Source organism: Falco naumanni, chromosome 11, assembly GCF_017639655.2.
Source record: "Falco naumanni isolate bFalNau1 chromosome 11, bFalNau1.pat, whole genome shotgun sequence".
Taxonomy (NCBI): domain Eukaryota; kingdom Metazoa; phylum Chordata; class Aves; order Falconiformes; family Falconidae; genus Falco; species Falco naumanni.
This window is the reverse complement of record NC_054064.1, coordinates 19,291,253-19,317,149: the sequence shown is the minus strand read 5'-3', so window position 1 is coordinate 19,317,149 and position 25,897 is coordinate 19,291,253. Positions and strand designations below refer to the sequence as shown.

The 25,897-nt window shown below is 38.6% G+C and overlaps 2 protein-coding genes across 2 annotated transcripts; one reads left to right on the top strand and one right to left on the bottom strand.

The window, feature by feature from the left end:
* The first annotated feature begins 85 nt into the window (after positions 1 to 85).
* Positions 86 to 18,362, top strand: SPATA1 (spermatogenesis associated 1). The gene is made up of 13 exons (XM_040610166.1): positions 86 to 1,427; positions 2,303 to 2,409; positions 5,948 to 6,065; positions 8,189 to 8,242; positions 8,341 to 8,671; positions 8,786 to 9,034; positions 10,712 to 10,838; positions 10,989 to 11,034; positions 12,034 to 12,142; positions 12,955 to 13,080; positions 14,905 to 15,074; positions 17,005 to 17,103; positions 17,937 to 18,362. Exons 1-13 carry the CDS (start codon positions 1,392 to 1,394, stop codon positions 18,039 to 18,041), a joined length of 1,677 nt encoding a protein of 558 aa, XP_040466100.1. The 5' UTR covers positions 86 to 1,391; the 3' UTR covers positions 18,042 to 18,362.
* Positions 18,363 to 18,927: 565 nt separating this feature from the next.
* On the bottom strand, positions 18,928 to 25,865 carry CTBS (chitobiase). The gene is made up of 8 exons (XM_040610167.1): positions 25,719 to 25,865; positions 25,355 to 25,493; positions 24,168 to 24,376; positions 23,394 to 23,565; positions 22,729 to 22,826; positions 21,858 to 22,019; positions 20,659 to 20,882; positions 18,928 to 19,247 (listed from the first exon to the last, which is right to left on the bottom strand). The coding sequence occupies exons 1-7, from the start codon at positions 25,848 to 25,850 to the stop codon at positions 20,673 to 20,675; spliced, it is 1,122 nt and encodes a 373-aa protein (XP_040466101.1). The 5' UTR covers positions 25,851 to 25,865; the 3' UTR covers positions 18,928 to 19,247; positions 20,659 to 20,672.
* Between the last annotated feature and the right edge of the window lie 32 nt (positions 25,866 to 25,897).

Below are 25,897 nucleotides of genomic sequence, written 5' to 3'. Positions count from 1 at the left end.
GGCGGCGGGGCCGGGCCCCCAGCGCGGCTGCCCCCTCGCCGGCGGGTGTGGGTGCCCGCGAAGGGGGGGGCGCCTGGAAGCACAGAGATGAGGCGCAGACACACACCCCCGCCATTTAACTACAGAGCGAGTTAAAAGAGAAGGCGATGTGAAGACCCAGGTGGCAAATCATGGTGGTTGTATCTAGCAGGTTACTAGTCTGGAGGTTACCTTGAGGGTAATGAATGAAGTTACTAACTTTGCTCTTGCCAGCGTGTTGGGGCCTCGGCTGCGGGCTGGAGGCGATGGGTGTTTGCTGCAGGGAGCGTCTGTGCGGGAATGACAAGAGCACGAAGCCCCAGGGCGGGGGGCTGCCATGCTGTAACACGAAGTGCAACATCCCATGGGCATGCAGGGGCTAGTGGGAAAAACCTGTGCCGTGATCTGCTGCAACCTCGGCTGGGAATAACTGGAGAAGCAGTGGGATGTTACGGTCGGGTCATGCGTGAGAGCTCGTTGTGGTGGGTTTGTGAAGAGGCAAGTAAAGACGCGCGCCATTTTAAGTAGGCACCTCCCACTGAGGCGAGGTTCTACCGCAGGGAGCCAGGGCAAGGCCTGGGAGGGCACCTGGGAGGGCTGGTCACTTGTGCTGGTGAAGAGGTAAATCAGGTGTGGCAGAGGTAGGGGGAGAGCTGCCAAGGTGACCAGGAGGGCAACGAGGCCATTTGGCCACCTGGAAGCCGGAATGGGGTTTGTAACCTGTGAGGTGCTGGAAGAGCCTTCGAAGTGGGAGCGCTGAGGAAAGGCACAAGGTCAGGGCAGAGCCGTGGTTTGTAGTTTATGGAAGGATTTTTCTGACGTGGTCACCCAGCGCTGTGGGGTTTCCTTGGAACGCTGCGTTTGGCCAGCACGGTGTGCTGTGTGTGTGGCTGGGCTTGGCGCAGCGGCTGTCCCTTTATCAGAGACAAACCCAGGCCCTGCAAGGGTCCCCTTTGGTGAGATTTAGGTCTGCGTCTTTAGGAAAACAGTACAATTGTGTAGAAAGTGATAGACAACCCAAGTATTTCATGAAAGGGGGGAAAATGTTAAGAGGGAATACTCCAGGGTAGACCTTTCGGAGGTGCAGGGCTGTGACTTAGCAGTTCCCCAGTTACTTAGGTGATACTGGCTTGTGTGGAAGGTGTGGCTGAGTCTGTTTGTCTGCAATAAGCTGGAAGCTTTCTGCCTCAGCACAGAAACAACCTTTCCCATTTTCACCAACGGAAAGAACAGTAAATGAAAATAAAGGGTGTTAGTGGATAACTCCTCTCATAACAGATTATCATGAAACTCATTCTTAAATAAATGTTTTGATCAAAAAGAAAATTAGAAACTCCACCTGGCATTCACTGTGATCAAGTACAGGGACCAAGATGTCGTTCAGTCAAATGAGACCTCGAACATCACAGGTGAGAAATTTTTTACTTTTCTATAAAGACTTTTTAGATTTCACAAATAAAAAATATTAAAATAAGTGACACTGTACCATTTCTAGGGGACCTGAGGGGAAAAAAAATGTGCTTTCAACATAGTATATATAGAAAGCATTCTTTTCTAGTTAATATTTAGTAACTCAACAATTGCAGAAATATTTAATACGGTTTATTTGCATGGTTTCTAGTTTTAGAGAAGTGTATCATCCTTGACAATACCGTCTGATTTTCATTAAATATATCAAGACCTAGACATTAACAGTCCCACAACTACCACAGGTTTGAACACTAAGTGAGTCTTGCTCAGAGCAGTCTTAGTTACCCTTTTTGCAGACATCAAAAGGAGCATTTCTGTGCTTCCAAGGTAGCTAATATTATTAACAACTGTCAGAAATACTTTGAGGGTTTTTTTCTTGCTGGCAAGGTCTAGTCCTCGTGCTGTTTATATCAAGCTTTCAGTGCTTTGCATCTTTTGTCAGATGAACAATGGTAGGATTTCAGCTGAAGTATTCTTGTAACCATGACACGCTCCAGAGTATGTTTTTGGTAAGCTCAGCCCGTTGCTGTCACAGTGACATACAGCAGTAGCACAGGCTCTCTTTTCTCCCATTTCCATTGTTTCACTTTTTCTATTGTGACTTATTTTAATGCTGTCAGCTAGCATTTGATCACAAATTGCTCTACTCATTGATTTTCTCACTATCTAGTCATTGTCAGATAGAGCTGCATTCTTCTAGTCCATGTGCTATCAAAGAAGCCATTTCTGCCCCTAGAAATTCGAAGCCTGCCTAAACAAAACAAAGCATATAGAAGAGGGTATCTACAGTTATGATCATCTGTTCTTTATTTAGCTGGTGGAGCTCCATGTTTTTTATGTCCCAGAAGAAGTGTGGAACTTCAAGCTGAATACAGTTCCTGCAGCTCTTACTAGCAAATTCATCTCAGCTGGGTTTATAAGGTGAGTATAGTCTTAGGCTTCATGTAGGTGGTAGGTTCTCTACATTGTCCTTCAGTCATTTAGTTCAGCTGTTGCTCTACAGAGTGCAATTACATCTGTCAGAGGAGGCTTGTTCTCTAATAATTTCGGGAGGGTAAGCGGTGCCTATGGCTAGCGTTATGCTTATTTGGACTGTGTCAAGCTCAGCTGCATTGCAGCCCACGGTGTAGGCCATTGAAACACTTTCAGAGCAGTGCTAGTATTTCTGCGGAATAATTTTATGTTGTAAAATCACAGTCTTGTATTTTTTCTGTCTCCTTGAGCCTGGTTATCAAAGTCTTGAATTCTTTTCAGCAGCGGGCCAGCTTCAGGGCAGTGTGGCTTGAAGATGGGATAGCCTGTCAGTTCCCAGGAACAAGGATATGTCAGTCTGAGCTCTCTCAGTCCAAAGAAGGAGCTTAAGCCATGTTTCTCAAGGGGAAGCATTACAGCCCATGCAACCACCAACATATCTTCCTTCTTCTTCAGTCGTATTTCTGAAAGGTTGCCCACAACACCATGTGCTATATTTGCTCTCCAGTAGCTATTTAGAAGACTTACTGAAAGAATACCTCAGTTCATAGTCCTAGGCCCAAACCTGACACAGAGTTTCTGTTTTAATCTTTCGTAACTTTGAAAGTTTGTTTTATACTCCTAAACACTTTACTTACAAAATCTGTATGTATATAGTGTGGTAAGAAATTGAAGAAAAATCAAATAATGTAAAGATGCATACTGAAACAGAGCTTTTATGTACACCTTGTCTGCTCCTGTGCAAAACCTGTCAGCTTAGCTTAAACTGCAGGGTATATGGGTTTTAACTAATATAAATTCAGGCTTATATTGTCCATTTAGGACAGTATATTGCACCACTGAAAAGACTGACAGCAGTAGAGGCATGTAGGGCAGAATGTATTCACTCTTGCAGGTTCTTTTGTTGAAAGGCTGCTCAAAACCAGAGGAAATAAGTGCATGTATCTGTTCTGTTTGCTATTCTAGTCTCCAGCAGAGGTGCAAAATACATGGATGGAGTGGAAACTAGATCATTTCATGTGATTGGACATCTGTCACCGCCTGCTCTTCTCTAGTGTATTTCACTAAGTCTCAATTCTGATGCATCAACTTAAATTAGGATTCTCATTGATTTCAGTGGGTTTATATCTGTCTGGGTATTTGTTGCTTGCTAATGAGTCTTAAATAATTGCTAATTAACTATTCTATGGGTACTACACAATGCTGCGGTACATTAGCATTACAAATAACTAACTAGCACCCAGCCAGTGTACCAGTCTTTAAAAACAAAAAATATTTTAAAAAATGTCTTATTATAATCCAGGAGGGGGAACAGCAGACTTGCTGGTACTAATGCTGTTTGGCCGTTGTTGATAGCACTGTCCAGTCAGCTTGACAATCCTAGTACTGTCTGAGTCAGCTTAACAAAGGATTCCTAGGTCTAAGTACAGGCTGCTTCCATTAATCATGAATTACAGGGAAATATTAAGTGTGTAATTATTTATGGCCCTGAGTTCTTGTTCCCATGAGCTTGATTTCTCAGCCTCTGTGATCTTTTATTTATTCCTCATTCCTCACCACAGAAGTCATACTTGTGTTATTTCTAGATGAGATGGCTGCAGTGAACTCTAGTTTGCATTGCTTTTAAAGGAGCACCCTGAAGCAAATGACTGTGATATGACTAGTCTTCTGCTAGCCAGTGGCTGCAAGTAAGAAATATAATACTATATGTTCCTAGAAGCTGCACTGGCAAATAATTTTTAGATAAATTCCTGTCCTATATCTCAGGTTCTGTATACCCAGATATACTTTTCTTCCATGATACCCTGTAGTTGCCTCAATGTTTTCCCTACTGTTTATAAATGTCTTAGATTCAGTTTTCCTTTGCTGGTTTGGACAGACTTTATCAGTGAAGTATGTGCAGTGTTAGAACAACCTCTGAAAGAGCTTGCATTTATTGTGTTTTAGAAGACCATTCAAAAGGCATATCTTCTCTGAGACATCAGCTTGAAGTAATGATACTGAATGAGAGGTCTTAGAGTTATAGATCATCTCACTTCTCACATAAGACCTTGGAAGGATGAGTATTGAATTATGTATCCGACTTTCATGTATTTCTTTATACATTTGAAATAGATGACATTAGGGCTAATATCTGCAGCAAGTGTGGGCCAAAAGTAGCTGGGGAAGAAATAAACAGTAGCAGAATCTACAGGGACCAAGCAGTGTAACCTAGATGTGTCCGCTCTGCAGACTTTGGTTTCCTCGGCTGCATGCCTGTGCTCCAAGGCAGATTTATGATCTTTAGGAGGGTCCTCAAAGTCCAGGGTGTTTGCAATAATGCGAGGGAAGCACTGTATCCCACTGAAGTACTGTGTTTATGAGATGAAACTGATGGTGTTTTTACATACCTACAATGTGAAATGAAGGTATATGGGGGTGTTTGAAAGTGCAAACGAACCCTGAAAGGTTGATGTTGAAGACCTGTCCAGGGCGAAGGAATGGCACGTTCCTGTCTGTACTGTTTACTGAGAATGGCACGTGCTATCCCCCAAGCTGTGTCTGTGCATTGCTTGAAGGGTGATAGCTGCCTGGGTAGCTATCGTGCTAGGTCCTGCTAAATAGTATACTGACACTTAATCAGCATGGGTGATTAACAGTCTCAGGCCTGAATTTGTTCCCCGGTTTATTCGGCATGGCAGCATAGGAGGAATTAGAATTGTTTATGCTGTGCTGCAGAGCTTTTATGTGCCTCTTGCACATTTGGTTTTATTCTGCAGAGATGCTTTTTATTCAAAAGTGATTTTTATCTCATTACTAAGGTCGTTACTTTAATATTTGCATGGTTTCCAGTAGTACGTTAAATGATGCAATTCATATTTGCATCAGCTCTCTCATCCTCAAACTATGGTGGAAGTGTTCACTCTGCAGCATTTGTTTTTTGATTTAAAATACATTTGCATGTACGCATGCACACACCCAACTGTAAATTTGTGTTGGAGAAGACAAAATCCAAGTAATGTGCCTGCTACTTGAAGTGGATGGTGGTGAAGTCTCATCTAGCCCGTAGTGCTTGAAGGGATATGTTCTACAGTCCTGGACCAGCCCCGTGAAACCTTGTCACCTATGTGGAAATGCATGACTGTAGTTTCCAATGTTTTTGTTATTCATCTGCAGATGAGCAAGAGCATTCTGAAGGATTCATTTTCAAATTTCAGCTACTTCCACATTCTTCCTTTGTATGGGGTTCCTAAAATATAAATATTGCTAGTTAATGTAATGACAGCCCTTGTAATACAGTCTACCATAACGTGATACAATGTTCTGACTTTACCATACCAAGACTCTCTGGCCTGTATGTAATTACATTCAGTTCTAGGACATAATTTCCAATTTTTGTTATTCTCTCCATGCAAGCCAGCATGTATGTAGCATTATCTTCCCCCTCTTACTAACTAGCCATCATTATTTGATCTTACAGATGTATTAATGAATAACAACATTCTAGGGTGTCTCCTCACATCACATTAAGAGTGCTACGGGAGAGGCTGGGAGAGTACCTGGGTGGAGTTGCAGTTGCAGATAAATTCAAATTTCTAAAATGCATTGGGAAAAGACTAGCGGTGGTAAGTTAATTTTTTTTATTATTGCTATTCTGCTTTATCATGTAAACTGCAGATTTCATTCCTGCAGATTAGATAGTATCAAATAAAAGATGACTTTAGGAGCGCTGTTAGCATTTGTTTTTAAACACGCTGGAGCATAAGCTCTTGTCAGAGCACATCTACTTCCCCAAATAAAAAGGCACAGTTGGACAGGTATATTAGGAACATCCTTTAAAGTATCACATGTAATTAGTTGCCATCCAGTAAAAAGATGCTAGTTTTGATAAGTCAAATGATTAAATATGACAAGTCTGGTTGCATGAAAAAAAAATATATTCCCCTAAGGTCATTATTCCCAGTACATGGTTAGGGAATATGGCAGTTGAAGAATTTGCAATGGAAGCTGAGTAAGTCAGAGTTCCTCTAACGGTTCCCACTGTGACCTGCCCAAGAACCTGTAACAAATCAGTCTCTGAATGAGAACTTCTCTGGATGTACATCTGTGTTCCACTAATTAGCCCAGTAATACAGCCTGAGATGTATGTAATCAAAAACCTACATCTCTGAATCATAACTGTTCCTCACATTGATTCCTTGTATATTTATATCTTACAAACTATAGCTAAAGATTAAAGAAACTTGAAAATCAGCCCAACTGAAAGTTTGTTCTTGTAGTACACAAAGACTTAAATCATGTACATAAGCATAGAATGCTTTTGTCTCTCATTTCACCTGTTCCTCATGGATTTGGAAATTAATTACAAGCTGGAAATTTGATGTCGTTCTTTATTTGCAGTGGAGTTATCACTAAAATTACTCACACAGAAGACTAAAATAAATACTAAGTAATATGCAAAAACTAGGTAGAAAAACATGCAGAAAAACTTGAAGACTTTGACACAATCTAAATCTGAAAATGTGTGTGTCTTCGAAGAATTCAGGCCTTTTTAACTGGATGATAATAAGTAAGATGGCATATTTTCTGAATATACAGATAGTTTTGAGGTAAATGGAGGAATTTTCCAGCTTCCTTTAGAATGTCATCAAATTAATAAAACATTTGACTTCAAGTGGAATTAAAAATATCGGTAGATAAAAGTGAAAATATGTAGTGACAAATTAAAGATATAATTTTAATTTGGGGTATTTACTATTGCTTGATGTTTAACTTTATAACAAAGTGTAAAGCAATAAACCAAATAACTGATTTATTTGTTGTTTAGGGTCATGGTAACCTCATGAATTACATTTCCATGATCAAATATTTGTTGAGTGGAGGGGGGGGGGGGGTTCCACCCCGTCTTCTGTTTCACAACAGTAACAATGTAAGCAGCACTGAGAGCTGTACCCTACTTGCAAGTAAGGGTCTTGAACGTGATTTTAGTTTGTTTATTTTTCAGTTAATTTGCTCTTCCTTTTCTTGCATATAGCCCATGTCTCTAACAGTGAATCAGTGGCACTGCCCAGCCATTACTGAGAATAGAATTTGGCCCCATGTTTAGTTCAATTTCATTATTTAAGTGTAAGCTAAGATATTTTTTTTTTTTCTGTCAGAGCACATCTTTCAAATAAACAATGCTTATCTTGGACTTTGTTTTTAGATGACTTAAACTCTGAAAGTATATATCACACAAAGACTATTAGGATAAACAATAAATACAGAAGACATAGGAGAGTAATAGGTATTTTCTTTTTATATACATTAATTATTTTGCAGTATTCTGTGAGGCGGATAGAAAAGAATTACGTAAGAATCAGCATTTCTATTCAGATTCAGCTTAAAGCAACTTTTGGTAAAGAAAGTCAAAGACTTTCTTCTGCTGTGACTGTTGGATCATGTCCTTTGAACCATAACATAAAGTGCAAAGGATAAAAAAAAAAGAATTATTCAGTATATCCATGTACTCGTGTGGGTCTGATTGAAATTTTTGAAACATAGACAAAATAAAGTTTCAGTGCCATGTTAGAAAACAGGATAGTAGTCTATGTTTCTTCTTCCCCATGAGGCCACTACAAAAGATAGTGCTGGTTATGAAAAAACATAGTATGTAAAAGTGGTGATAGAACACAGAAATTAAGTGATATGCAACATTATTGATAAAAAATTATTTTATTGATTATGCTTCCATTCTTTATCTTCCGAGGTGAAAGCAAAGCAAGAAACAGAACTGGAACTGAAGTCATTTATTCCTCCTTACGTATGTATTGAATGGCTTTTAAGGCATAATTTTCAGAAACTTTTTACATTTTACATTTCCTCTTTTGTCCTGTCTGATGAATATGGTGCATATTATAGGCACTTTATCCTGAATTATATTTATTACCTGGAGTGGAATACTTTGAAGATGTTTATCCGTTATCAGCATCAACTCAACAAAGACATCACTTTAATGCAGAAGCTAATAGTTTTAGTTATGGATCAAGATTATCCAGTCTTCCTCAACCAAAACCTGAAAAAAGCAAACAATTTTTAGAAAGTATACAGAACAGTTACCAGCTAGAAAATCAGGAAGTGCACAGATCTGTGGAACGGGGGGAGAAAAAACCTGTTCCAGTTTTGCACACAAAACAGAAGCAAGACCATAACAACAGGATTCAAGAAAAACTAATACAGTTTAGAGAAAAAGGTTAGTTTAACCAATGTACTGCAGGAGGATGGTGGAGGAGGAGAGGAATAAATATTATGGTTAAAATTTACAATAAAATAATATTTCTCTTTTCTAATATCAATTACTATGCAGATCAAAATGGATCCAATGGATCTCTCTTCACACCAAGTCGTTCAAATCCTGCAGACTGGGAGTCTGGAAAGAATGATATAGTATTACAGACCTCTCAGCAAAATCATCTCAGCCAAGATCAAGGAGAGCGTAACACTCCTGAGTGGAATGAGAAAGCCAAACGAACCACTCCCACGCTTCATGTAAACCTCAGTGATGAACAAGGCCAGAATAACCAAACACCCCCAAATCACGGTAAATATCAAAAGGGTACAACTGTTCGTTGTCATCTCTTTGCTAAAGAATGCATTTTAGAAAGTTGGCAGAGTAAAGCTAAGTTTTAAGAAATTTAAAGTATGAGTTGGAATATTGCTGTCAAAACAGTATTCTAATTTTTTTAATAATGATGATGTATTTCAAAAAGCTGTAGTTTCACTTTGGATTAGTCCTTTATCACTGTGTACTGATATAAGGAAACACTTTACTATAGTCGACACGCTTGTCTAATCTTATTTATATGAAAAAAATTACGAAGCAGCTACTGTAAAGATGTATGATAATGATCCCATAATTCAACAGCAATTTTAAATGAAAAAAATCTTGTTATCAGTATATCAGGGAAGCATTTATTCACTTACACTTTCGTTGTCATCTTATCCATGGCTACATTACTACTGAAGAGGAAATGTTTCCTCCCCTCCCTCCCATATAGTGTTTATTTATATGCATTCCTAAAACTGAGAGGTGAAAGAACTCTTTGAACAGACTACAGTGAAAATACTACAAAAGTATTAACTAGAGAACAGTTCCTTGCAAAATAGAAAATGTTGTTTGGAAGAGATCTATTAACTGCTATTTCCTTTAAAATGGAGTGTCTTATGGATGCTGAGGGCTATTAAATCCCCAAATGGTTATATAATGATATATAATAGAATGTTAACATATTTTTAGTGATCACCAATAAAGAAATGACTGACATATTTAAGTTTGAGTGACTACTGCTGTATTTTCATCAAGATTATAATGTAAATTGGTTTTCAGGAAATAATTTTGAAAGACAAGTCTTAATATTTGAGTAGAATTTTGTAGTTAATGTAAAAAAGGTGACCTTTATCCTATTGCAAATTTTTAATGAGTAATTATTAAATAAGGCAATATTCTATTTTTCATCGGTATGGGCACCTTACAGATTTAATTAGAATGATTTTCTGGATATCCAGCACTTTGAGGAAGAAAACAAAATTCAGATAGTGTGTTCTTTGAGATGTGCCTGGAGAATGTATTAGAAAAGGCTTTCGTAGATGACTTTTCAGTAATTTCATTTTTCAGTCATAATATATCAAAACCAGCTTTATCCCTCCATCGTCATGTTAACTGATACTAAGTATGAGACTTCTTAATATACAAATTTATATGTAAATAACTGAAAATTTTCCATAACTTGATTTTGAATTATGAAGATTGTAGGATTTTGTACTAGCAAAGTAAAGTCTGTCAGCAATTTTCTTTTGAAATATTTATTGTACATATTTTAAAGCAGATAACATTTATTCATTAACATTTAAATGCAAAACATTTTGTTCTCCCTTTCTTGCTAGCTCCAGTTTGTAGGGGATCTTCAGTTTCTGAAAGACAGAAAGTGTTACATACAGAATTAGTTTAGGGAAGATGAAATAATTAAGTGGTTTCTTTATCTGTGATAATGTTTCTTGTAGTAATTGCCAGAATTCGTTAGGTACAAATTCTCAAAACAGATACCTTTTTTGTTTTTCACTTCATTTCTTTTTCTGTTATTTATACATTTCTAAGCCCCAGAGGTATCATTATATATTTAATCGATTCACTGAATTTCTAATACATGTTGGAAAGTCCAGGCATTGACAGTCAAAACAGCTTGAATTTTGTGAGTGTGATCTATATTTTTTAATCATCGCTGTCCTTTCACAGAACTAACAAACATGGAAAATAATGACCACCAGAAAGATACTGAACTAAGAAGAGACAGAATACAGGGTTCTGGAATTATTAAAATAATGGAAGACCAAACCACAGAATATGCACACAAAAAACAAAGGTTAGTAAATAATGATTCTACTAAAATAACAGATAATATCAATTCATACTTAGAAAATTATTTTACAGACTTCAACTATATGAAAGAAAATGGGGGAAAAACCAATTTCATTACATGAATTTTCACTTACTGCTTTGATTTTATCTCTAGTTTCCAGCAATACAGAACTAACAAGTCTATAGATGATCCTGATGAGGTATGTTTTTAAAGATAAAATATTCCTAGTAATATTGAGCAATAAACATAGTCCTCCAGATAGAAATATTCTTATTTTATAAGACAGGTAACTCATTAGGAGTATGAAATACTCAAATGTAGATTTGAGAGCAATTGAGAAAAGTTAATTTATGCATTAATTTATGCACTGCTACTTAGCAGATTTACTAATGAAAAATCAACTATATTTGTAAACAATTAAATCATCAGAAGTTTTACCTCTGATTATAATTCAACAGAAACTACTGTTTCAGTCTCAGTCTTACTAATGTTACCTGAATTCTGTCTACAGTTTCTTGACAGTAACATTTTATCGTTTTTTTCTGTGACGTTTTTATAGTTCTGTATTTCCTATAGGACAAATTTGTCTTTCAAGCCGAGCAAAACTTCTGATAAAAACTATAAAATCCTTTAAGACATAGATATGATGTAGTCATAGTATTAGATTAAGAACATGTTTAGGAAAACTCAGCACCCACGTGCAATTGTACAGCTTAACAGCCATCACTATTAACTGTGAGCCTTTGAGCTCTTGTGCAGAAGTGGTTGTAGTGGAGTCTTATGAAAATAATAATGGAATGGAAACTCTGCTATTGTAAATTTTAGTTCAGACTTTGGCAGTCCAGGCTTTGTAAGCAATGAGCCAGGTGGCAGTTTTAAGGCCCGTTGTTTCTAGTGTTGCATGGGTGTGTCAGTAACTTGTGGGGTTGTAGGCATGGACAAGAACATTTAGCAACAGTCTACATTTTTGCCTGTATGTTCTCTGTGATGTAAGGGTTCAGTGTTATGATTTTATTTGCAGAGGTCCAGCTGTTTGTAATTTGGCAATCATTTGTGCTGGTAACAGAATAAAAAAGCTTATATGCAGAATTCAAATTCAGCCCTCCCATTCACTCAGGCCACTTTCAGGGTATATGTCTTGTGTAACTATTGAGGATTATGGGTTATGTCCTTATAGTTGTATCTTTTGATTCTATAGGCAGATGAAAACAAGAAAAATCATCTTACTTGTCCAAAAGAATATATTTCACCTCCTAGTCCACCTTTTTTGGCACTTCCTATGATTCCAGCTCAGGTTCCTGCAACAAGTGAGTATATGACTCCAAAAAGTTGCAGTGAAATGAATGGTTAATCAAGACTGAATAGTTAATCAAGACAGAAATACCTACTTTATAAAATATTTTGTACATACATTCATTGACAGTATTGTTACAAATCTTAATTTGTGGCTGGAAAATTCCAGGCATTTATAAATGCATGGGCTATTCATGGAACATGGCAGGTTCCCAGTGCTAGAAAACCCAGATTGTGGACTTGGAGATGGAAGGAGAAAAGGAGGGAGATGGGATGAAATACTGCAGGCTCAAGTGAGAATGTAGCAAAGAAAGCCGCTAGAAGTATTGCTGAGGATCCTCTACTGTGGTGGAGGGGAACAGTGAGAAAGTGAGTGATTGACCCGTTGATGCACTCTAGTGAAAGTCTGAGATGCTATCCTCCCTATGACAGCAAGATTTTGCCACAGTTTATATCACAAAGTATTTTGAGCAGGAAATAATCTTTGGGAGGCTTTTTTGGCTTCCTGTGGCAAGAGTTTTCAATGTATGAAGTGTATACATATCTTGAATATATAGTGTTAGTGATATATTGTCTAGACATATAAGAGGGTGTTTACTTGTTTGTATGTACGTGTGTCTGGATGCATGCTGGATTTCTCACTTTTTCCCAATGCACCAGCCATTTTGAAAAGTTAGAGATAGTTTATTAAAATAAAATCATTTCCACTGCCTGTTCTGACAGGGCTTTTGGCATGATTTGTGATGGGTGCATTACAAAAATCTTGATTGATCCTTCCTATTTACAGTATCCAAATGCTTGCTAAACACAATTATAATTTCTTTAGAAAACGGGATGGTAGAACAATTGCAACAAATGAAGAAAGACAGAAGGCACATGGAAAAAACTAGAGAAGAACTGATGAAAAAAGCTAAAAGGTTACTGGAGCAAAATAAGCTGAGGAGATACCATGGTACACTTTTATTATGGAATTTGGAATGATTGAGAAATGACACTGAAACCAATGTGAAAAACTTTGTCTCCTTGTCAGTGAGCTTAATTACAGAGAGAGCAGTTTGCTAACCCGTAGCTCCGAGAAGGCTCATCTGTATAACAGCGTGCTGAAAAGATTCCAGGTTGCAGCGTTTCCTTCCAGTTTTTTTTGTGGCAGTCTTAGAAAGCTAAAAATAGCCTGTTTTTTATAAACCTTTCAGGTTGTGCCCCATGTACATACAGTGCCCAGAGAGCTACCGCAGGTCGCTTTGCTGTTAGAGGCCCAGGGCAGCTGCCATATTCTAAGCCTACCTTTAGCTGGTGCTTGACAGAGGTTTTCGGTGTGGCGATAGGGGTTCTAGTTAAATTGCCAGCGTCATACTTTTTGTTCCTCCTGTCTAATGGTATTAAGCTTATGGCATCCAATTTACAAGCCTGTCATGACAAGCTTGACAACCCTTGTTTTTTAACAAGGTAAAATCTCATTGAAATCCCACTCAAATTTTCTTCATAAAATTATTTTCAGGTTTATACTTAAACTATCCTCCCGAAGTCACATTCCAGTTATAGAGATGAGGTTTAATCACTGGTGTTTGAAGAGCATTCTCTTCGTACTTAAATACAGCTAAATCTCTAGGAGTCTCAACTGTTATTTGCAGCTTTGTAGAAAGAAGACAAGCCAATTCTTCCAGTTATTCTCTAAGGACACGGCTACGCTGCACTCTGCAGCATGGCGAGGCTGCATTTTAAAAAGACCAAACCTGAGTACTTGAAGCAGTGAATCTGTACTAGCGTGGAGCTGCAAGGCAGGATAATTTGCCTTGCTGAGATAAGCCCTAAATGGCTCCTGTGTTGTCTTAAATTATGGTATCCAATTAGGTAAAGTTTATTTCACAAGGATTCAAACAGCTTCTGCAGGTTCTTTAAGGAATGTCTTTATCTATGAATTATTTTTATCAGACCTGTACATTTTCTTAAGTAAGTGCATTTGTAAACATTTCTTCACAAGTTATGAAGGGACGAGCATATTCTGTAGGGACAGCAATGCAGTCTTTATTTAATATCCTCCGAAGATTGCCATGCTGGCAGTCATTCTCAGTTACATACTGTATAGTCCTCCAACACCTAAGTTCTTTTGGGTAAGTTTGTGAGAAGCAGTTGTCTTGATTTCCTAAAATGTGCCTTGAAAGAAGGGATCATTTAAAACACTTTGCAGACGAGTGGACAGATGTATGTGGCCATAAGACTGCCACACCAGCCAGGGCGGATTTATGGGCCAGTTGTTGATAGCACATTAACAACATAGGAGGAATCATATTTAAGCGTAAAGGTAAATAGCCGTTTCCCATAATCTTGGGACTTCTGTACAAAACTAAGCTGTTCAGAATCTTTGGCCCTGCAGAGCTCAAGTTTTGTGTAAATCTACAGTGCTAAATATTCTGCTACAGTAAAGCAGCGGACTTCAGACTGGTAGGCATACCAGTCTTTGCAGGTCTGGAGCACTTACAGTGCAGGTGAATGACAGCCAGGCTGAAAGAAATTTTTGTTTTGGACTTTGTGTTGTATCTTGGTGGGCATACAAAGCCTCTTGTTGCAGGTGATTGCGTGGAAATTCAGTTGCATTTGTAGTGAATGTCATTTTAATGGAGATTTTTCACTAAGTGTTTTAAAAGAAACCTACTGCCATGTTTTAATGTGTGCATTGGCCAACTGAATCTTGTGAGATCAGTTGGTCATTACTATATTCAACAGACTTTACCATAAGGTGAACAAGACCAAACAGTATTACTGTTTTCCTTTGTAGTTCGTGAGGAATGGAAAAAGAAGTACTTTGAAACTAAGAAAGCTACGGTTTCACTGGAAGATGCTTTAAACAAACTGCGACAAGATGTAGAGCTTTATCACCAGAAATTACTCTTGCAATTGAGAGCCAGAGATAGCCGGAAACAACCAAGCAACGTGACAAACTCCAAGGTATTTGTTTGTATTATTTAATCTCTTTTTTTTTACACAGCTTGGGTTTTTTTGTATAAAAAATAAAGTAACAAATTTGTCACCAAAAAATGATGACTTGTAAACTAGCTTTAACAGCCAAGTATCTTGTAATGATCTGAAGTATAAACTTCCTTCAGCCCGTTCTTTTCAAAAAGACTGAAGAAGTGCTTGAGTCTTTGTCTTTGTATAATACCTTCTCATAACAAAAGCCCCTTTTGTTCAGTATGATTAATGAATTGTTCAGTTCTATATTGTTCTCATCATCCCAAATTTGACATACAGCTGTAATGAATTCTAGTTTGGAGGACAAGAAATGTGTCTGAGCCTTTTGGGGTGGTTGCACATCGACTATTGTGCAACTGTAAGTCTCATATTATGCTGTTGGTGTCAAATCAGAGAGGAATTAAAAAAAAAGAAAAGAAAAAAGGAGGAAACACCTCTCCCAATAATTATATATGCTAATTTTATAAATATGTTAATGGAAGCAAGTCTGTTGGCAAATCTGGAGCTAGACTAGGAAGAATAATTGTCCCTTTCTTGTATCTGAAAGGTGGCAGAGTGTACGTACAATCTAAAAGTGTGTATTATATACAAACGTGTATTATTTGAGCTATCTTAATATAAATATCTACAATATAAAAATATTAATAAGGTTGGCATTACATTATATTACAAGCTATATTTAGGTATGTTATTCCTCCTTTTGGGAGGGGTATCAGTTGGGTTTTTTTAGGTCTCTCTGGCTAGACACCAAGAAGCCTTATGTGAACAGATATGCACAGCTTAACATGCATACGGCAGTTACTTATTGGCTAGCACACACAGAAGATAGCTAAGATTTAATGAGCTTTTAGACCAAGTATGCTCGCCACCCCTTGTAAGCAACGTGCTGGCCAGGGAGGCGTCAGTCAGGTAGGAAGAGTCAGGCGCTGGGGAACAGATCCCACTGTCACTGGTTTCCCATCTTCCACCAGCTTTGTCCTCACTGGTGACTCAGCCCAATGACAGGGTGATTCCTCAGTAGCCCCCACCTAGTCTGACAGCGCTGCCAGGTTTTTTTCTGCATGACCGTGTACCTTTCATGCTTTCTCAGTGGTCTGTGCCACGGTTACACGGCTGTGCAGTGGCAGAGCTGGGAATTCGACCCCTGTACGCAGGCAGCTACATCGCTGGGTGGGGAGAAGCTTACAGCAGGAGCTCAGAGATGAGAGGCTACAGATACTAATGACTCCTTTATCACATGGGCAACTTTTATCAATTTGCTTCAGCTAGCACTTTAATAGCATTTTTAAAGGCTTGGAACATCAAGAAACTACCATGTACACCCCCACCCCTCAGTGGTACAGACTTGAGGGGGCCATGGCTTACACAAGTGGAGTTTCAGAACCTACATTTTGAAAGTAGAAATTTTACTTTTACAGGTTAATTCAAAGATAGGCCCACCCACAGCTATGGCTGAAGTGACGTGCTGTATGACCAGGAGATTATCTGCCCTAAACATTACATGAGTGTAGCAATCTCATCAGTAAATGTTACTGTGACAGAGTGATGCTAGGCCTGTGAAGGAAAAAAAGTCCAATTTGAAGTATGCCTTTTTATTGTAAGTGGGGAGTAGCCATAAAATATAATTGTAAAACAGTGTGCTGTTACTCAGGAGATCTGATCTGGAGCTGAACTTCCCAAAGCAGCAGGGAGTGGAAAAAACTCTGCACCCAGCTGAAGGGCGCTGCCCTCTCTGGGAGAGGAGACTGCTTATAGATGAGAGACAGCCCAGTGCACATCAAGGACTGGGAAAAAAGCAGGGGAGTTAAGAGTTTAGAGGATTTTTTTCTGAGTGGTGAAGTAACACCCAATGAATAAAGAGGTGCACTAATGCCGCTCTTTAAAGTTTTGTTGTTTTTTCATACAGAATTACACAATCATACGGATTACTACAGTGCAGCATGAACTCGATCAACTGAGAAAGAAGCTGGATGATACAAAAATGAAACTCATAACAGAAATTAAGGTACTCTGCCTTTTAATTAAAACAGTTAAAATATTACTATGTGTAAAAAGCTTAGATCTTCTCAAACATTAGATTATGTAAATACTTGCTAAACAAACAGCTCTTGTTTTATGCTGTTAAGTTTTATGGTGTTATTTGTCACAACTTTATCACTTGAGCCAAATTACTCCAGAACACTAGGGTATTAGATGATTTTGAATGTATTTTAAGCAACTTAGATTTTTCAAGGTACTATATAAGCTAAGCTTCACAATCTCTTTCATAAAATTCCCATTTCACTCAAAAGGTAATTGAAGGAACACACTTGGTGAGGCACTGATCAGTCGTAGACCATGGCTAAGGAAAAAAAATGGTATAAAAAGGAAAAAAAACCACTTTTTAAGCAGATGGCCATCTTAATCTGCTTTATTCCGTACCAGTGCTGCCTGTGGCTCCCGTTTGAAGGACAATGATAGTATAGGCCTTCGCATTGGATAGCTTTTCAGCTCTGAATACTTGGAACAGGAGTCCTCCACATTACAGAAATTGCCCATGCCCCTGTTTACTGGGTAATTTAGGGTGGATCTACTCGCTACGCCTCCTCCATTGTATAACAAGGAATGGAAAGAACAATGTATTTCATACCTGCCTCTTAAAACCACCAAGGCAAAGTACAGGAGAAAGTAGTGCTAGAATTAGGCTATCTAATTAGACGTGTAAAATTTTACAGATGAAAAGATATATCCTTTATTCAGCCATCTTGTATAAAATTCAACCTTAGTTATATAAACCTATATGCACATCAACTCCAAAACTTTCTTAAATTGCAATTCCTTAAATTACTTGTTCTGCAGATGAGAAAGCAGGCAGCAGCTGATTTACAAGCACTGAGGGCGGAACTGACACAGAAGAAGATTCATTCAGCTTTAATTCTCCAGTCCAGAAAATCAAGAATTTAACAGGATGGTGTGACTTCAATATCTGTAAAGTCTACAGGAGCTCTTTAATGTATATAGAAGATCAGAATTTCATAGCATTTGTTTGAGTGCCCTTGAAGTTACCTTGTAAAAAGACATCTACTATATAAATGTTGTGGAATTTGTATACTAGGCTACTGAGGTACTGCAGCTCACTTCTTTTTAAATCTCACTATGAGATTAGTCAGCTACTTAAACATAGTTTAACCTAGTAATGTGCCTAAAACAAAGGTAAGTTATTTTAAAAGTGCAAATTAGTGAATTGTGTAATATCAGATTGGTGTGCTGATGTCCTTTCATCAACACTAAGCAAATAAACCTATTAATCTGTAATCCCCTGTTCTTATTTTCAGGCACACACACTAAATTTTTTGGAAAGTTATTACATTACATCTTCTGTAGAACTATAGCAATTTACTGTTTGTAATGTACAGAACTTCACCTATTTACTGAAGTATATTTTTGTCATTATATGTCTTATCTATAAATTACCAATGTATTATTACCATATTATTAAGAAGTATGAACAAAATCTCAGATAATCTCACCTTATTTCATGCCTAGCTGGTTTTGTTCCCTCTATTACCAGGAAAGCCACGTGAACATTAACATTCTTCTGCATTAAGTGAAAGAGGCAAGCTTTGTCTTCGACAAGCAGTAATGATGATACTGCTCCAACCTACAGTATTGCATATTCTGTTCTTTAAGTTCAAGCTCATGCATGTGCTTAGATAATACTCTTTTTTCTGAAAGAGTAATCAGAAACTTCTTCTTGATAGTAACTTTTTTCTAGCTCTCCTCTTTGCCTCTTTGCAGTACCACATGTTATGTGAAGCAGAACAATAACATGCCAGGAATTAGTCAGCTAAAAAGTTGACAAGGCTGTATTTATTACTGGAAGTGAAACACTCATGGGAAATCAATAATAAGGTAAAATAATTATGCAACTCTCCAAAGGACTAACTTCCAAATGTCTTGAGTCAAACCACCCATTATCCAATTTGTTTTCTTAAAGATAGGATTTAACAAAAAATTAGTGTTTTTTAACAAAGTATTAGCTAAAATATCAAATGAATTATTAAAACTACAACCGCTTTTACTCAGTTCAGGATTGGATCCTACATCCTGTATTTCAGAACTGTGTCTTAAGACACAGGAGCAGGCAACTAGTTCCCGGAATATCTGAACCTAAAAAAGAAAAAAGAAAAAAAGCAACGCATAATTCTTGACTGCTACAGGAAAGAGTTTTAGTGAAAAGCCCTCTGATTTTCCAAGAGATTTTTTTTCTTTATGTGAGAGCAGTAGGCTTAACTTCTGCTTTCCATCACCTGCAGTATCAAGCAGTCAGACACTCATATTTAGTCTTCCAGTCGTCTCCTCAGCAGCCATTATGGTAGTGCTGCTATTCTATGGTGTTTTCCTGGTAACTATTTAGCAAGAGAAAAAAACAAACCAAACAGAAAAAAAACCCTCATAACTGACTACATATATCTAATTAAATAAATTGTTTAATTAATGGAGTCACTTAAGCAGGACGCAGTTGCGCTTTAATTTGATTGTGAAACAGTTCTGAGAAGCAGCGTGGGCTGTAAGCTGTGGAACAAGTAAAGCATAAACAGACAACACTGTTTACCAACCTTAGTGAAGACAGCATCTTATTTAACAAAAACTCCTGTAAACACCAGTCAATCCTTCCATCACTACAGCTATTTTTAAAAAGTTACACAGTTTCTCTAGGCAAATTATTGTACGAAAAATAGAACTGGAAAGAAAAATATAACTACGTATTATTTCAGAGGCAGCACCACATAAAAAAAACCCAGCAGGCTACTGAATGAACCTTAAAGTATGTGGAAAAAGACATACGCAGCTCATTAAATAAGCCTCTGAGTTCTAATTTTTTGGTTTGAAATGGAAGAAAACATATTAATGCTCCTTCTTCACGATAAGGTCTAAGATTTTGGGCTTTTGAAACTAAGGAATTTACGTGATACATAAACACAATGAAACTGGAGTTTACTGAATATTCCTCTCTAACAAGTCTGACAGAAATCTTACTGGCAACAACTACATGTTACATAATTTCTTCAATGTATGAAATATTTTAATCTTCAGAAAAGTAACCAAGTATTAGCACAAGTTTCACCAAGCCGTGTGTAAGCAACAATCTAGCTCTCCAGTGTTTAACCTGATTCAAGAGTGACTTAGCTGAAATACAGGTTGGGGTGGGAAGTCAGAAAGTTGAGACTGCACCGTCAGACACCCGAACGAATACTGGCTGCACCAGGCAGCCCAGCCTTAGCAAAGGATCGGTATGAGATGGCCCCTGTAAATCCACCACTTGGTGTTACTTGTTACCAGATACACACTGCATTCAAGCTTTAACCAACTTAGAGTAGTTGTGAAAAATGAAAAAGATGAGCAGTCTTTAAAAAAAAAAAGCTGCTGAAGCAACATTGGAACTTTTTGAAGAACAAAAAATATGGCTTTGCATATACAAAGTAAGAAGATGAATTTGGCTAGCTCTCCAAGTTTTGTAACCGTGGTATATTTATGTAAGTCAAAATCTATGATAGTATAAGCTATAATAAAAAATTACCAATTTCCATCAATCTAAATCGAGGGTTCACGTAGTTCTTCCGGGGTCAGGGCTTGCCACATGGCTTCAGTTTGTTGTTCTGCTACAGTTTCCCTGGAATAGTCAAGACTATTTCCATTCCACATGCCAATGCCCCTTAGACCTCGGTTCTTCACATATGCTGCTTTTAGAGAGATGCTGCGGGGATCATCATACCATACTTGGTGGAAGTGACCAAGAGAATCCTAGAAAAACATTTAAACACTAGCATCAGTATCTACCTATCTATATAAACATGACATTAAATTTCATTGAGTTTTGATTACATGTTCTGTTGAATGCAGTGAGAAGTACAATTAAAAATCTATGTAGATTTACGTAATACTTTCCTGATTTACAAATTATTTTTCACATGGGACAATTAAAATTTTTAAGTCACCTACTTGGCTATTTTTTCACTTGTGGAATCTAAGTTATAAAACACATTTTATAAAACGTTTTAACTGAAGTTAGATGAAAAGACTTTGCTAGTTTGTCCTTCAATAATTTTTTAAAACACAGCTAAAATCTCAGATACACTAACCTAACAGGTGAATTTCATTAGAGATTTTTTTCAGCAATGAACAGTTTTAGAGGAGGTAATAAAATTTTGTCAAATTCTTGTTGCTTTGACCTGATGATTGCTTGCAACACCTTTTAAGCATCTACATGTGAAATTCAAAATTATGTCTAAAGAAACAAGATGAAATGCATACACAGAGCTGTTCATGTAAGCACAATAATTAATGGACTCTTTCACTATGTCTGTGTAAAAACCAATTGCAGACGAGAGTATGCATGCAAGCCACTGGGTTAGAAAAACTTATGAGCATTTTCAGAATCTGTTTTAGTTTAAATTTGTCATCAACTCATAAAAGTAACTATAATAGTGAAGCATGGAGCTATAGGATTTCTTTGTGTCAAAACATCCTTTGTGACATGATACAGTCTCTTAAGAAAAGTGCGAAGTAATGAAGATCTTTATTACTACTGTAGGCTTCAGTCACTGCACCCCTCTTTCAGACTAGAAATTCAAGACAGGGAAATCCAGCCATCCTTTACTACACACATGAAAAGAAGTAAAAACCATAAATGGAAGAATCTAAACCCTGAAAACTTTATCATCAAAAAACTATGGTTCATGAACACTTACTCCACAACATGATGATAGAGACACTTACCTTGTATTCATAAAATGGAGACTTCTGTACCTCATCCCAGAGCACCCCTGAAAGAGAACTGTTCACCTGCTTCATGATTGCTCCATAGGGGACCTGGTGCCCTGCAGCATCACTACAAGGAGCCCCACGGAAAGGTATTTTGGAAAGAGAACAAACATGATCCTGGAAAAAAAAGCAGAAGGCATGAGTTTCACTTTATATAGATTTATAGAACTCTAAAATGGCAATACAGCCAAGAACAAAGTCATGAAAGGCACCAGGGTTTCAAAAATCCCAAATCTTCAAGTATCTGTGGTATACATACTATTTGTTGACAGAAGTAAAGTAAAACAGTTACATTTTATTTACTCTGTATTAATACAGGATTTGACATCATACATGACGGACATCATGCAATTTATAACATTGTCTTGTCTTTTCCACTTTTAATTTACTCTTACATTTTCTGTAAGTATAATGTTGTTTAAGACTCCATTGCTTATCCGTAAGCTGCTATACTTTTTAACAGTCATAGTTTCACTGTGGTTTGTTGCACCTAGTCTTTAAGCAGTGAGCTTAGTGATGGTGTTGAGAAGACAGATTACAAGTGTGGACATCATCTCTTCTTGTAACACCTATAGCTCCTTAGTCAGATATGCCAATTGGGTATCATGGGGTTCAAGTTGCCTAGGGAGAGATAAAGTGCCTCATTTGGTGACACACCGTTATCAGCCAAGCAGAAGTCTCTGTCTTGAGTCTCAGCTTTATGTTCTTCTGCATCAGACAGACCACAGTATTTCCTAATCCAAGAACAGGATCACCAAAAATCTAGCTGTCTCTTTCCAAGGAAAAAATGAACAGTACAATTGCTAATGACTAATCTTCAACTTACCTCAGATAGGTTTTGGCAGACATAGTCGTAGCCATACCAGGGGACGCCCATCACAAGCTTCTTAGGATCAATGCCCATAGTAATGTACTCTTCATAAGCTAGTTTTGAAGGAAATAAAAATTAAGATTCATTATTGCATTTTCCCATGCTTTTTATTCTTACAACTAATCTAGAGCCAGAGCCGCCAATACAGAACTTGCATGATGCCCAGACAGAAGCCAAGGTACAAGCTCTTCTTCACCTCCCACCTACATACTCCTAGTATTGCTCTATTCAGATCCTAGTAACTGCTCTAGTTGCTCACACTTAAAACCAGCTGCCCACAGCAGCAGTTCAGAAGAATGAGAGAAATGTTTCAGATTCTTTGCAAGCCCAGGCAAATACCATTGCTTTGGCTGCTGTTCGTTATTCTGAAAGTGTTCTTCCCAATAGCAGGGGAAGTAACACAATTAAGTTACAAGTAACAATACACAACTACTAAAGGTCTATCTGTAGTGTCATAAGGATCCGGGATAGTATTTTCACATCAGGACAACCACGTATCTGAACACACTTGAAAGCCTTAATACAACCAACAAACTTGTCTAAGAAAAGGCAATCTCTTCTATCTATTCATGTGAACAAATGGAAATGTTCTGACTCCTGGGCAGGCGTTTTGTCCTCACCAGCTAAAGTCTGCAGGTAAGGAGCATTGGCTTTCGCAATACAGTCTGTCCAGATCTGGCTCTGTTCATCATAGGACATCACAAATAAGAAGTCACAGGCATGTGCAATCCCAGTGTAGTTGTAGCACCTTCTGTCTATGCATGCTGGAGACCAAGCCACATCAAATGTTACCTGAAGGAAAAATGCACAACTTTTAGTACTGTGTATGGCACTTAGGCGCCCTTGTTTTCTCTTTAAGAAAAGCTTACTTTTAAAGACAGTATTTCCCAAATGCTGCACCGCATTTAACATAGAGCGATACAAATGAACTGATAAACATTGAACAGTGAGTGCCCTTCCTAGTGAATACAAAACACCGAAGAAACTAAAATATAACACGAAAAGCATCCGAACGAAAATATGAAGCATGATGCAAATCCTTAAAACTTTAGTGATGGGTTTACCAAAACACTGTCAAGCTTTTGCACCAGAAGGCTCTATTTTCCCTACTTTAAAAGACTTACTAAGCCATACTAATAACTGCCAGCTCACAACAAGGCAGTACCATTGTATCTACAAATCTCAGCAAAACATTTCTTCCATTTAAATTAACAGAGATCAAAAAGAATGATTCTTATGATAGCATATCATAGCTAACATTCATAATTAAGCATGCATGAGAATATCATGCTTTAGATCTGCACAAATTTTTTCATATTCATACGCTAAACAGCATTCTTGAAACTCCTTGCATTTCATAAAGTTAATATTTGTATAAAGTACATTATTACTACCTGTGATCCTGGTATTTCTCTGTGAAAAGCATCTGTAGTTTCTTTGACAAGCTCTGTTAATGCATAATACTCGGGGGAGGTTTTGTTCACTTCTTGCTCTATATCTATGTTAATTCCATCCATATACTGTTTTTTTGCAAGGTCCACCTGCTGGGATATCCATGCCGCTCTTTTAGCAGGATCAACAATTTCCTTAAGAGGTACATCACCTAGAGAAGAGGCCTTAAAGAGTCAGCATGTATTTGCACCACAGTAATAGTAAGGAGGAAAGGTTTGCCTTTACTAAACTAACCAACAGAACCACAAAATAAAAAGCCTCCACATCCATACTGGTAAAATATAAAGGAGTTAATTTTTTTTCCCCCAAGTGTAATTTTGAGAACCCACCCCAGAAAAGATTACCAAGCTTCCTTAGACAGCAATGTTTAAAATTAAGTTCCTTTGGGATTTTTTTCTATAATTTTAATCTCCTTACTTCTACGTAGTATTCTTTAAGCCACTGTAAACTATCATGCTTGAAATAAACGTACTTTCAGTATTTCCAGAGCCAGAGAGACTGTGTCTCACTGTTCCGATAAACATACTGTTACGCTTAACCTTTGTGCTTTCCACATTGTGGTCTTGGATTCTGTTTATGCCTCAACAGAGCCGAACCCTGATTAGATCACATAAGCTGTAAGGGACTTTGTCTTTCTAATCAGCATTTGTGCCTGCACAGAGGTCGCCAGTACTCATGTTTTAAAATTCAGCCATTTCCTAATACAGAGGGATTGACTGAAGTGGAAAGTACTGAAAATTACTGGAAGTCCCTTCCCCTACCCCATCTTTTGGGTACTTTGCCAGAATGCAGACTCAAATAGGCATCTTCTACAGGACCTTCCATTCCTCCCTGCTCCTCCACAGCAGTGACGTTCCCCGTTACAGGACTTCTATTAGGTATCACCGGAATGGTTTTGTTACTCCTGTGGCAGAAGCCACTGCTGCTTTTCTTTTTAATACCCTGCATACCAGCAGGTGCAAAAGGCCAAGGCATTACAGTCCTGTGTGCTTTATTCCCTAATTAATCCTCTTACTCATTTTTAATACTGGGCATACAGGCAAATGTGAAGTGTCAAGGTGTTACAGTGCTCTGTGTGTGTTCTTATCTGTGGTACCCCACAAACGCCCACTGGCTCACACGAACCGACCTTTCAAGACCACCCTGGCGCCTCCGGAGTGCGCCTGGCACACCAGCTCGGGGTCGTACTTCCCGAAAGCTGCCACCGTGGTGACTTTCGACCAGTCGTAGGACTTCCAGGCATCCGTTCCCACATCGAACACGAAGACCTGGAAAAGGGGTAACAAGCACCCTCGTTAGCTCCGAGCGATTCCCGCCCCCCTGCCTCTGGGAAAGGGGCCCTGCCCGCGCTGCCCGGCGCTCCGACAGCCGCCACGGCCGGCAGCGGGCTGGGCCCCGGTAACGCAGGCAAATGAAACCCGGCGGCGGCGCCGCGCCTCCCCCGGGCCGCTCTCCCCAGGCCCCGCGGCCCAGCGCCGCCGCGGGACGCGCACCTCGAAGCCGCCGGTGCCCGTGACGGGGTGGCAGAGCCGCGGGTCCCGGCAGGGGCACGCAGCGGCGGCCGGGCCGCCCAGCAGCTGCAGCAGCCCGAGCGGCAGCAGCCACCGGCCCCACGGCCACCCCATGGCGCGCCGCCGCCTCCGAGCGGGGCCGGCCGGGCCGGGGCCTGAGC